The following is a 13850-nucleotide window of genomic DNA, read 5'->3' on the forward strand; positions in this document are numbered from 1 at the left end:
CATACACAAAGAGGCATGTTATTTGTAGTTTTGATGATATGACAAACGCAGGGACCTTGTAAAGGAACCAGGTTCTCAACATGAGTTTTGATGATGTAACAAACTCAGGGACCTTGTAAAGGTACCAGCGTCTTAACATGAATAGCTTGTTGACTGCTAGCTGGAGAAGGTACAGAAAATGGGTGCACATTTCCCAACGGCGTCAGAAAAGTCAGACCTCTCCAACCAATGGCAAGAGTTTAATGAAAGGGACTTGTCCAGACAAGGTCACTTTCCTAAACATCATTCCTTAGTTTTTGCAACTTGACAAAGTAGTTTCAAGAACACTTGCAAAGGCTATAGAAAATTAAAGTGAAGAATTATTCAAACAACAACTGAAAACCCAGGAGCATATCGTGTAGTTGTTTAAGAATATATTCTTGTGGTCTTACATTGTAAACTACTCCTAAATCTATAAAGGAATCAGTGTGGTGGTGTCGAAATTCTAAGTTGTCTAGAAGGAATAGCTTAGTGGGTAGAATAAATTCTATTTAGGCTTATCAAGCAATAGAGTTATTGCTTGAACGTGAGATTAAAAACTTTTTCTCATATTTGTGTAACTGGTTTTAATTTTGCTTGCAAAGATTAGTGAAACAGTTGTGAAAATCCTGTGAGACAGGTCATGATTTTACTCCCTTAAGAAAAGAGGTTTCCACGTAAAATTGTTGTGTTGTTAAACTGCATTTACTTTCTGTTCATACTTGTTTGTGTGTCAAGGGACCTGGTCCATTGACTGATAAGTGGACGCATATATTCTAACAAGTGTTATTAGAGCGGGCACTTTCTATCTGGTTCACACCAAGAAAGTGATATCTGTTCTAGGATGACTGCTCCACTTAATCTAGAAGAAGGACAATCTTCAACCAGACCTCCTTGTTTCAATGGGCACTTCTACAGTTGGTGGAAAGTTAGAATGCATGATTTCCTCATGGCTGAAGATAGTGAGGTATGGGACATTGTCTTAGATGGACCATTTATTACAATGATTGAAGAAAAAGATGGAGAAAAAACTAGGCTTGTTCCAAAGCTTAGACAAAAATATGATGAAGCTGATAGGAAGAAGATCAAAAAAGGTTACGAGGCAAAGACTATTCTTGTCTTTGGGATAGGGCCAGATGATTTGAATCGTGTCTCAGCCTGTGAGTCTGCAAAAGAAACTTGGGACTGCTTGAAAACAACTCATGAGGGAACTGAACAAGTAAAAGAGTCAGATTGATATGCTTACTTCTTTGTATGAAAAATTCAAGATGAAAGAAGGAGAAAACATTCATGAGATGTTCACTAAATTGTCCTCCATTACCAATGAGTTGAGAAGCCTTGTAGAACCTATCAGCATGAGCAAGCAAGTCATGAAAGTGCTTCGAATCCTTCCAAAGTCTTGGGAAAGCACGGTTGATTCTATTACTGAAGCAAAAGATCTGAAAGTGCTGACAATGAATGCTCTCATTGGAAATCTGAAGACTCATGAGATGAATCAAAAGCATGATCAGTCAAAGAAGGAAGTCAAAAAGGATAAGTCCTTGATGTTGAAGTACAAATCTGAAGAGGACTCTAGTGATGATGATATGTCTTACCTCATCAATATATTTCAAAAGATTGTTAGAAAGAACAAAGGTTTTAAAAGGGGAGCAAATGGTCCTTGAACTGCCACTCAAAATGATACATGTTACAAATGTGGAAAACTGGGCACTTTATAAGAGAGTGTCCTTTACTCAAGACTGAAAATAAAGAATATAAAAACGAAGAGGTGATAGAGAGAAGAGAAGGGACCTGGTACTAAATAAAAATGATCGTAAAGCTGCAGCTGACTATGTGGTCAAAAAGGCTCTTACTGCATGGGGAGACTCTTCAAGTGACTCAGAAGATCCTGATGAACCAAATGATGTGTCAATGGTGGTGGTTCATGAAGAGGAAACCATATTCAATGAAATGTTTGCTTTCATGGCTCATTCAGAAAATGAAGAAGAGGAGAACAAGGTAACTCTTCTTGATATAAAACATGATCTAAATATTTATTCTCTTAAAAAATTGAGAACATTAGCAAATGTTATGATTGATTCAGTAATTGAGTTAACCTCTGAAAGAACCATTATGAATGCTGAGCTTGACAGTTTAACTGAAAATAAAGTTAAATTGGAAGAGAAAATGTTGAAAATGGAAGATAAAATGGCTTCTCTAGAATCTGACAAGACTGAACTTAAAAACAGTTGTCTCAAATAAATGAACAAGCTGAAAAGCTAAATGGAAGGTCAAATGGTTTACAAGTTGAAATTGAAGAAAAACTGAAAAATTTCTGAAAAAAATCTTGGGTTGGCCTTGGAGAAGAGCAGCAACTTAGAAAAGGATATTGTCAAACGTAAGGAAGAACTTGAAAAATCTCTTAAGTGGACAAAATCATCTAAGTTGCTGTCAAGTGTAACAAATCAGAGTAATTTCAATAAGAAGGGTCTAGGAAGTTTGAATATTACTCCTCCATTTAATACTCACAACAAGTATGTTATTGTGTCTGAAAATCTGCTTTGTCTTCACTGTGGTAAAAATGGGCATTTAAAAGAAGAGTGTACTGGCTGAAGAAAATCTCATGAAAGACTCTTTAATTATACAGAGAAGCAAAGAGTATCAAAAAAGAGACCTGGTCCCCGAAAACAATTTTCAACTAAAAGGTTTTCAAAGAAAAGATTTGATTCTACTCAAAAATCTTTTGTCAAAAAGATTCAAAAACTACCCTATTGGACTAGAAACAATCTGATCACTCCCTTGTCTGCCTTCTAGGAACTCAAATTGAAATTGGTTCCCAAGCCTAACAAGTGATTCTTGTTGCAGGTGAGTGAGAGGAGCAGCAATCAATATTGGTATATAGACAACGAATTTTCTAAACATATGACTGGTGACACCAAAAATTTCCTCTCACTCAAGACACTTCAAGGAAGAGGTGTGTCTTTTGGTGATGGAAATAAGGGGTACATTTTGGGAGTTGGTAAAGTGGGAAAATCTCTTGAAGAATCAATTGATAATGTGTATCATGTCGGTGGTTTGAAGTACAGTCTTTTGAGTGTATCTCAAATTTGTGACAAGGGAAATGAAGTCAAGTTTACTTCTGAGAAGTGCACTGTGGTTAATCTAACCACAAAGAAAGTGATTCTTACTGCCTTTAGAAGTAAAAAACATGTATATGGCTAACTGGGAAACATCTCATGGAGATGATCTGACATGTCTTAGTGCTCAAAATGAAAATGTTGATCTTTGGCATCGAAGACTAGGGCATGTGAGCTCATCTTTATTGAATAAACTGATTTCTAAGGACCTGGTCCTAGGTTTTCCAAAGTTAAAGTTTAGTGAAAACAAAATATGTGAAGCGTGTGTCAAAGAAAAACAAATCAGATCATCCTTCAAGTCAAAGAAACAAGTAACATCATCAAGAGTACTAGAGCTGTTACACATGGATTTATGTGGACCCTTGAAGGTTCAAAGCAGAAATGGTAAGAAATACATTCTGTTTATAGTTGATGATTACTCAAGATACACATGTACAAGATTCCTAAGATCAAAAGAAGAAACACTTGAAGAAGTGGTGGTGTTCTTCAAAATGATTCAAACAAAATTGAATCAAGTGATTGTTGGAATTAGATCTGATCATGGAACTGAGTTTGAAAACTCAAAACTTGATCAATTTTGCATGGAGAATGGTATTAGTCATAATTTTTCTGCTCCAAGAACTCCTCAACAAAATGGTGTGGTGGAAAGAAAAAACAGAACTTTAGTGAACATTGTCAGGACCATGATTATTGAGTCAAATCTTCCTCAAAGTTTTCGGGTTGAGCTGTCAACACAGCATGTCATGTTACTAACAGGTGTCTAATAAGGTCTGTATTGAATAAGACTCCCTATGAGTTGCTCAATAACAGAAAACCTATGTTGAGTTATCTTAGGGATTTTGGTTGCAAATGTTTTGTGTTGAACAATGGAAAAGATGATCTGGGAAATTTGATCCTAGAAGTGATGAAGGAGTGTTTGTTGAATACTCTTCATCAAGTAAAATATAGAATTGTCAACAAAAAAACTCAATGTATTGAAGAAAGCATTCATGTTGTGTTTGATGAAGATGGAAATTTGAAAAGTGATGCATCAAATGATGAAGATGAGTTGATTAAGCTGTTCAATTCACAGAAAATTGAAGGAAGTGAAGCTGGTGCAAATGATCAGCTGAGGAAGGACAATGATAATGATAATGATAGTCTATCTGAAAAACTGATGAAGTTGAAAAGTGTGATGAGGGACCTGGTACTACTCTGAATTCCAGCCAGAGTACCTCAAACTCTCCAGAAAATGATGAGCTCATTGAAGAAGAAGAACATGCTGATCAGCTGAACAAGTCTACCTTGACACCAGGATGGTAACATAGTTCATCACATCCTCTTGATAATCTTATTTCTCCTTTGAATTCTGGAATTCACACTAGATCAAAAATAAGGAATCTAGTTGCATTCTCAGCATTCATATCATCTATTGAGCCTAAGAATGTGAAAGAGGCATTAGGTGATGTAGACTGGATCAACTCAATGCAAGAAGAACTTCACCAGTTTGAAAGAAGCAAGGTATGGTACCTGGTTCCTCGAGCTGTTGGCAGAACAGTGATAGGAACCAGATGAGTTTTCAGAAACAAGCTTGATGAAAATGGCGTGATTACTGGAAACAAATCCAGATTAGTTGTTCAAGGATACAATCAGCTTGAAGGAATAGACAATGATGAATTTTTTGCACCTGTTGCAAGGATGGAGGCCTTCAGAATTCTAATAGCTTTTGCAGCATTCATGAGTTTCAAGTTGTATCAAATGGATGTCAAAAGTACGTTTCTAAATGGTGACCTGAAAGAGGAGGTGTTTGTTAAAAAACCTCCTAGGTTTGAAGATGCTGAGCTACCAGATCATGTGTTCAGATTGAATAAGGCTTTGTATGGTTTGAAACAAGCTCCTAGAGCATGGTATGAAAGGCTGTCAAAGTTTCGATTGAAAAATGGGTTCAAAAGAGGAAAAATAGACAATACCTTGTTCTTATTAAAAAGAGAACAAGAATTGCTTATTATTCATGTTTATGTGGATGATATAATTTTTGGAGCCACATCAGAACATTTGTGTGAAGAATTCTCATCATTAATGGGAAAGGAATTCGAGATGAGCATGATGGGTAAATTGACGTTCTTCCTTGGTCTACAAATCAAGCAATCATCATATGGAATCTCAATCAGTCAGGAGAAGTACATTAAGGAGCTGTTGAAGAAATTCAATATGTTTTATTCAAAACCTATTGATACTCCTTGTCACGACCGGAATCTAGACCCCAGACGAGACCGGCGTCGTTGACCTCTCAGAGGTCGCAGACAAGCCTACTTACGTCATTCTTACCTTACATAGATTAATTTTAGCGGAAAATTTGAAATATTTTTTTTAATCATACTTGCTGAACATTCTTAACATTTCGTAATCGTTCATCATCAACTATCTAACATTTAAGAGATAAGCAACTGAAATAAATAATTCATTAAGTATTAATTGTATATCGGCCAAAATAGCACCAATACAAAGTTTGAACCAAAACAGGAAAGAAACGCTAGTGGAACATGCTCCACTAGCTCAACTCTAAAACTACGCTAGAATGTAAAACAGTAGCATCCTCGAAAGCATGAGGACCTACCAAACTCCGGATGAATACTGATGTCCGGATAGCTGCGACAACGAACCTATAGCTCTAGCGTCCACCTGTGCCTGCACCTAAAAGTAGATGTTCGTATGGAATTAGTACACACTTGTACTAAGTATGAGTATATGCAAGTACACACCAGGGACATGCATGAGAAAGAATAGCTCTTTGCTAACAACATGATTTTTGGAAGTCAAGTCAGTGGACTTGCCAAAGTGAGATTGGGAAAGTTATGCCATGAGAGGGACATGCATCATTATAATTATCGTATGGCACACAAAACATAACATATTCATATAACACATAACATATAACACATACTTCCTCTCATATTATTCATTCGTATACCATGGGACATTATTATCATAGACTTAACTTTAAGACTTTCCAAAATGAGGGCTCAACATATGGGACCTCAACTAGGGAGCCTTCTTTAGCAAACACAGAGTCTGCTTCACTCATTCATTCGTATTTCATTTCAATTCATTCATAGGCCAGTGTGAACACCAGCTATACCTAGGATGTAGTTTAAGACTTTCATCGGGTTTGCTGTGCAATGATCAGGAATGACCTAATGTCATTACCTGAATCTAGCTCATCTCTTGATTATCCTATCCTAACACCTTCGGTATCATTCATTTCTTTATATGATTCATTTGAGGCTGGCCTCATTCATTCATTGGGAACTTTAACTTTAACCGACATAGATCATGTGAGCATCATGAAATTCAGTGTCTTCCCCACACCGAAAAGAGGTGGAATCACCGGCCAAAGCGATTCAATAACATGCTAGCGTATATGGGAATTTAACCCCGCCAGATCCCTATAGTGGCAATATAGGTTCAAAGACTAGGAGATGTATGGAGACCCATACCCGACAAGCCGGACAGTCCCATCTCATGAGAATTACGTGAACCTCCGCCCTTCCCGAAAGAAGGCATCACCACTCATAGCTAGCCTATCGGTGCTCGGTATAAAGTTCCATTACATTCAACTCATACATCATAGAAGTTTGCTTCTAGTATGAGGTCATCATATCTCAATAGATGATTTCTCATCTCATCATTAGTATTAAGTGTTTTAAACTCAATATTTTTATTAGAATATTCATAGAGGCTGGTCTCTTCATTATCTCACATTCACATTGGTAAGTACGTATTAGTAACATTTACTTGGGCTCATTTGAGATTACTCTCATCATATACAGTAGCCTCACATCATGGTTGTCACCACATCCTTCATTTCATTATGTATATCTTAGGTCCACTTATTTTTTGAACGTATGTTAGACTTATGTGTCTATACATACAAACCATAGGACTTCATTTATAGTTCGTTAAGTGATTCTTATTTTTTTTAAGATTATGTATTACAAGACTTATGTATCTTGTATATATGCCAAGATCTTTGATTTTTGATCTAAGTAGATGACATTACTCTTGAATATTTCACCCACGTATGACTTATGTATCAATACGGAGGTTTGGACACGAGAACCCAAATTTTGAATTATTTGAACATCCTTTATATTTTTTATTGATTTTAGTTCTAATATTCATAAATTTAGAACCCTAAGTTAAATCTCAACATTTTCGTGAAATAATAAATTTTCTATTTTTAATTAGAATTCTAAATTAAATTTCAATCATTTACGTGAAAGAATAATTTTCTAATTTAATTAGAATTCCAATTTAAATCTCAATACTTACATAAAAGAATTAATATTCTATTTTTAATTAAAATTCTAAATTAAATCTCAATGTTTACATAAGAGAATTAATTTTCCAACTTTAATTAGAATTTTAATTTATTATTATTATTATTATTTTTAATTAAATTCGCTTGAATATGGAGGTTGTGGGTTCGAACCTCCACAGCCCCCTTATTTTTCCTCTCATTTTCGCTGAAGAGGAGGCTGTGAGGTGGTGGGTTCGAACCCCCACAGCCCCTCTATTTTTTTTTTAAATAGGGGAGTGGCAGTGAGGTTGTGGGATCGAATCCCCACAGCCTCACGCTATTATTTGCGCCCTCCCTTCAGCGCTGAGGTCGTGGGATCGATTCCCACGCCTCGCGTTCCTTTTCTCCCTTTTAATTCGTTCCACGCATAGCTGGGGGTCGCGGGTTCGATCCCCGCCCCCAGCATTCCCTCTTTAATCCCTTTTTTTTGCGCGTGGCTGGGGGTCGCGAGTTCGATTCCCCCCAGCCCCCTTTTTATTTCTTTTCTTGGCGAATTTCGCTGGTCCCAGCCCCCATTTCGAGCCCCGTCTTCAACACTCCTTTTTAATTATTTTATCAAGGCATGTGTTGGTGAGGTCTCGGGTTCGATCCCTGAAGACCTCACCTATTTTTTTTTAATTCGTTTTTTGCTCAAATTTTCCAGAATGTGTCTAAAACTTATTTCCAGATTCTGGGACACTACTCCATAATTTTTCACATCCTTTTTACGGGTTAATTTAGCATTTTTTTCTTATACATTCATTTATGTTCTTAAGACAAATTTAGGGGGATGATTTGATCATTTATTGTGACTAGAATTTATAGCCTTTCAACCATGTGAATATTACGAATATTACGATTTTAAGAGCCTCTAATTGCACATAAAACACGAGTAATCTCAAATCTATTAACATGCTAAAGAAAAAGTCAAAGTCATGATCAAAATTTTGCACAAATACATACATATTTACATTCATATTTTCCGAAAAACATAAAATATAATCACATCATCATGAACACATACTCGAAACGAGATTATCACCACAAACAAGTATCCCTAAATTCTATCAACAAGAATACCCAACCTAAGATCATAGGGAGCTAGTGACAGGGACATGCAACGGGGGAACAACCTTAGTTTCGAGATGAATAGTTTGAATCGTAAGGAACCTCTTGGGAAAGGATCCAAGAGAGAAGAAAACCCATACCTTAATCGATGTTCAAACTTTGAATGTTGCTGCCCGGAAAACTCTTCCAAACCACTCCCAATTCACTTCAACGTACACCTCACTCACCAAACCTCTCTTAGCCTTGACGTTTTGATTACTTTTTCTTTTGCTTAAAAAATTTTTTGTGAGTTCTTCAAGCATGAAAATTATTGATATTTTGGCAGAAATAATGTGAGGAAGATGGAGAACGTGAGAGAGGGAGTTTAGAAGCGTGAGAGAGAGAGGGCTAATTGGATTAGGAGACTAATTTAAGAATTAGTCAAATAACATTAAAATAAATAAATACAAATTTGTTTTATTTATTTATTTATTTATTCATTTAAAACGTGAAAGGACAATTATGCCCTTAAATACCTATTTATTCTTATTTACATAATTCTCTTCTTTTTTTGAATCGTTACACTCCTATGGGAACAAACTCCAAGCTTATAGCAGATGAATCTGATTCTCTTGTGAATCAAACCATGTATAAGGGAATCATTGGGTCCCTGTTGTATTTGACTGCTAGAGGACTGATATTGTATACAGTGTTGGAATATGTTCTATATTCCAAGCATGCCCTCATGATTCACATCTGAAGGCTGCAAAATGTATTCTAAGATACTTGAAGAAGACAGGGGACCTGGTCCTCTTCTATCCAGCATGTGACACTTTTGATCTTGTTGGTTTTGCAGATGCTGATTTTGCTGGTTATCAATTTGATAGGAAGAGTAAATGTACAAAAGTGGCTGATTTCCTTGGATCATCACTCATTTCTTGGGGAACTAAGAAACAGAATTTTGTAGCTCCCTCACCAGCTAAAGCTGAATATCTAGCAGCTGCTGCATGTTGTTCACAATTATTAGATCAAGAAACATTTGAAGGATTATGGTGTAACATCAAAGTTATTCCTCTTATATGTGACAATACTAGTGCCATTAGTATGGGAAAGAATCCAGTTCAACATAAAGAAACCAAGCACATTGATATTAGACATCATTTTTTGAGAGAATATGTTGAAAAAGGGAATATTGTGCTTACATATTGTCCAATAGAGGAACAAATTGCAGATATCTTCACCAAGGCTCTCAGCAAAGATCAATTTGAAAGTAACAGGTTGAAGTTGGGCATGATGATCTCTAACTGATTTCCAGAGTTCCAACAGTTGAATTCCTTTGATGGCTAAACTTGCAGTGCAGGTATCCTTTGTGTCAATAATTTATTATCTGGATTAGATCATTTTGGTACCTATTGTAGGTATACATTCAGGAAGGATTAGCTAAGCAAAGATATGGCTAGAACAATTGAGGAATGATGATAAAGTTTTGTTATAGGACCTGGTCCCAGTCAAGGTTAGCATTTGTACATTAATTTTAAACTGAAAAAATATGACCGTTGATAAAGCCACGTGTCAGTCATCGGTCATTCTGACCGTTAGTCCCATCTCTTATTCTTCAAGCGACACGTCAAATCAAAGACGTGGCACCGTTTCAAATCCTTTTTAAACCCTACTTCTTTCCGTTTGATTCTTCATCTGTCTCTCAACATTTCTTTACTCTAAAAGAAGAAAAATGGAGTGAAAAGACGAAATTTGGTTCTATCCCCTTTTCTTTGTCTTCGAAAAGCTGCTATTTTTCTTCTCTTCTTCTTGTCAAGATGTCTGATCCTTCTTTAACCTCTAAGCAAATGCTCACTGCTCTTAGTGAGATTGAACCTATTGCCTTTCACTCTCCTTCAGCAGTAGAGTCTAGATCTAATGTTCCTTCATGTTCTCACCAAGATATTCCTAAAAATCCATTTCATTCCATAGATCTGAACAGCTCTGGTGTCCCTACTGGACCTGGTCCTTATCATGAGATGCTGCCAAACACTTTATTTGAAGGATATTTGCCAAGAAAAAAATCTTCTGAGTCAAACATTTTGGCTGCAAGTGAAGAGCTTGTAATTGAAAGTCTCACAATGATGAGAGAAGAAGCCAGGGTAGAACAAAATGACCCTTTCCAGGGTGAAGAGATCAGAGAGACCCAACCCATTTTCGATAAAACTCCAGATTTTGGGAGGTACCCATCTTCTAACTCCTCTGATTCTGAAAGTGATGATGAATCCATCCAATGGAAGGTTGAAAGGAGGGATATTGGTGTATCAAGAAAAGGAAAAGAAAAGGTAGTAGAAGAGGTTCCTAGAAGAAGACCTACTACTAGGTCTGATGCTAGGAAGTTGCTGGCTGATGCTTAAAAGGCTAGTGCAAGATCTACGGCTGAAATCAGGAGTGCCAGAACATTCAAAGTGTCAAACTTTAAAATGCCTGAATTTGGTGTCATAGAGATGTCTGCTGAAGAGGTGGAAAAGAAACACAAGAAGAAAAAGTTAGGAAAACAAAGTCAAGGGATCCAAAGAGGGTTGAAAAAGCAAAATCCACAATGAAGAGTTCTAAAGGAAAACGGAAAAGATCACAGGGACCTGATACCCAACGACAAGATGAAGAGGAGGTCAACAAACAAGAAATTGTTGAAAACTTGAGAAAGCAGTCCGTGCTTGATGGGAGAGTCTCTGACATGGGAATAATCAATCTTCCCAAAATGGACTCTCTCCATGATATGGTGGAGATTTAGTCATGGATGCATATATTCAACAGAAAATCTCCTATTCTTCATGAAGAGGAAGTGCGTGAATTCTACTACAACATTCACTTTGAGGAAGATGGGAGTATCCTTACCAGAGTGAATGATATTGCAGTGCATCTGGATTAGTTTCGGTTGGGAAAAATTCTCAGAGTACCTCGAGAGGGTACCAGGTCTGTCATTGGGAAAACATGTTCGGCTGAGTTTGTGGCATTGGTTTCAAAGCTTCTCACAACAAAGTGTGCTGGGATTTTTAAGAAGATGATGAAGAGTGAGTATCAATTGGTGTTTGACTTTGTAAACAAAACTCTACTTCCTCGAATTGAAAAGAGGACTTCAGCTACTTCTGCTGATTTGTTTATGATGGAGTTGTTGTGCAGATTTGAATCTCTGAATCTCCCAGGGCTTATTCTTGAGCACATGTACAAGACGGTCATTGAGAGGAAAGAAATACATGGAATGGGATATGGATACTTTCTTAATGAAGTATTCAAACACTTCAAAATTCCTCTGAGCGTTGGCAAGGTTGGGACAATGAAACAAGCTTTTTCAAAGAATACTCTGGTTGAATGTGAGTGTATTGAAGGGAAAGGAAATCCCAAGAGCAAAATGGCTCAACTCATTGAAGACCAGGACCAACTCAAGCATGAATTTGAGGAATTAACTGTGCGATTGAGTGGAAAAGATGCTGAAATTGTTATACTCAAAGTTGAACTGCTCACTGCACAGACAGATGGACCTGGTACTTATGTGGTTCAAGCCCTGGAAAGGGTAAATGCAGAGCTGAGGGCCAAGGTTATTTCCTTGAAAGAAAAGGCAAAAAAGGATAATGATGCTGCAAATGATAGACTCACCCTCATTATTCAGTCCCTTTCTCATCAACCTCCCCCTTCTTAGTCTTTCCCAATCGTTTCATGTGTGCTTTTCCTTGTGTGGCTTGTCTTTGTGTAGTTGGATTCCCAGTTTTGTAATAATGTATTAAATGTTATCTTGGAATGCTATTTATCTTATTCCCCTGGTGTTCTAGCTATTATCTATTGTGAATGCTTTCCTTTGTGTTTGATTGCTATCAAGCTTTGATCTTATCTGATATTATTTTTGATAATATTGGTTACTGTATCTCTTTTTTATGATGCCAAAAGGGGGAATTAAAACTAATAAGTGGTAGACTTATTTGTGAGGGGGAATACAGTCAGAGGGAAATTTCTTTTTTAGGAGAATGGACTAGTAATTCCAGGAGAACTTGTTATGAAGCTGGAGTGGTGCCTGAGTATTGTTTGTCATCATCAAAATAGGGAAAATGTTATTTGTAGTTTTGATGATATGACAAACTCAGGGACCTTGTGAAGGTACCAGGTTCTCAACATGAGTTTTGATGATGTTACAACTCAGGAACCTTGTAAAGGTACCAGGTTCTTAACAAGAATAGCCTGTTGACTGCCAGCTGGAGAAGGTACAGAAAGTGGGTGCGCATTTCCCAACGGCGTCAGAAAAGTCAGACCTCTCCAACAAATGGCAAGAGTTTAAGGAAAGGGACATGTCCATACAAAGTAACTTTCCTAAACATCATTCCTTAGTTTTTGCAACTTGACAAAGTACTTTCAAGAACACTTGCAAAGGCTATAGAAAATTAAAGTGAAGAATTATTCAAACAACAACTGAAAACCCAGGAGCATATCGTGTGGTTGTTTAAGAATATATTCTTGTGGTTTTACATTGTAAACTATTCGTAAATCTATAAAGGAATCAGTGTGGTGGTGTCGAAATTCTAAGTTGTCTAGAAGGGATAACTTAGTGGGTAGAATAACTTCTACTTAGGCTTATCAAGCAATAGAGTTATTGCTTGAATGTCAGATTAAAAACTTTTTCTCACATTTGTGTAACTGGTTTTACTTTTGCTTGCAAAGATTAGTGAAACAGTTGTGAAAATCCTGTGAGACAGGTCATGGTGTTACTCCTTTAAAAAAGGAGGTTTCCACGTAAAATTGTTGTGTTGTTAAACTGCATTTACTTTCTGTTCATACTTGTTTGTGTGTCAAGGGACCTGGTCCATTCACTGATAAGTGGACGCATATATTCTAACAAGGCATTATAAGCAAAGAATATGTTACAACTATATGAGTGAACGTAGGTAGGGTATAGAATAAGCAAAATCATATATAGGCACAAGTTGTTTAAGAAATATGTTCTGAAAACATACTTAACGTATTGAGATTTTACTAGTCATCATGTAGATCAGACTTAGCATATTAAGAAATAATAGACGCATGCATTAAGAGTTGTATATCATAGTGATACAAGTCATAAATTCATAGAGATTAATGATGATCATTGTTCGGAAGTTATTCCTTTATATTCCTCCAAGTTCACATTTTCCAGAATCAATGGAGGATAAACTTTACTAAAAATGCAACACCATTTATCTCTAAATCGTTGAATAAACTCTTAAGAACGCCACATAAGATATACTATACTTAGCCTCCTCTACACCTAAATACTCCAGCATATTAAATGGTAATATATAACACTTTAATAACCCTATAATATCATGTAATTAATCACACATTAC

At 36.5% G+C, this 13850-nt stretch overlaps 1 protein-coding gene across 1 annotated transcript; it reads left to right on the forward strand.

Annotated features, from left to right (window-relative positions):
- Positions 1–862: 862 nt before the first annotated feature.
- Positions 863–3219, forward strand: LOC104646422 (uncharacterized). The gene is made up of 4 exons (XM_069295917.1): positions 863–1237; positions 1287–1653; positions 1844–2016; positions 2863–3219. Exons 1-4 carry the CDS (start codon positions 863–865, stop codon positions 3217–3219), a joined length of 1272 nt encoding a protein of 423 aa, XP_069152018.1.
- Positions 3220–13850: the final 10631 nt, after the last annotated feature.

This window comes from Solanum lycopersicum, chromosome 3 (genome assembly GCF_036512215.1).
Source record: "Solanum lycopersicum chromosome 3, SLM_r2.1".
NCBI classification, from domain to species: domain Eukaryota; kingdom Viridiplantae; phylum Streptophyta; class Magnoliopsida; order Solanales; family Solanaceae; genus Solanum; species Solanum lycopersicum.

Excerpts from the sequence above, each read along its gene's own strand:
- LOC104646422 (XM_069295917.1), top strand. The coding sequence starts at position 863 with ATGACTGCTCCACTTAATCTAGAAGAAGGACAATCTTCAACCAGACCT. Across the intron at positions 1,238-1,286 it reads CTCATGAGGGAACTGAACAA|ATGAAAGAAGGAGAAAACAT; the intron begins GTAAAAGAGTCA and ends GAAAAATTCAAG. Across the intron at positions 2,017-2,862 it reads ATGAAGAAGAGGAGAACAAG|GTGAGTGAGAGGAGCAGCAA; the intron begins GTAACTCTTCTT and ends TTCTTGTTGCAG.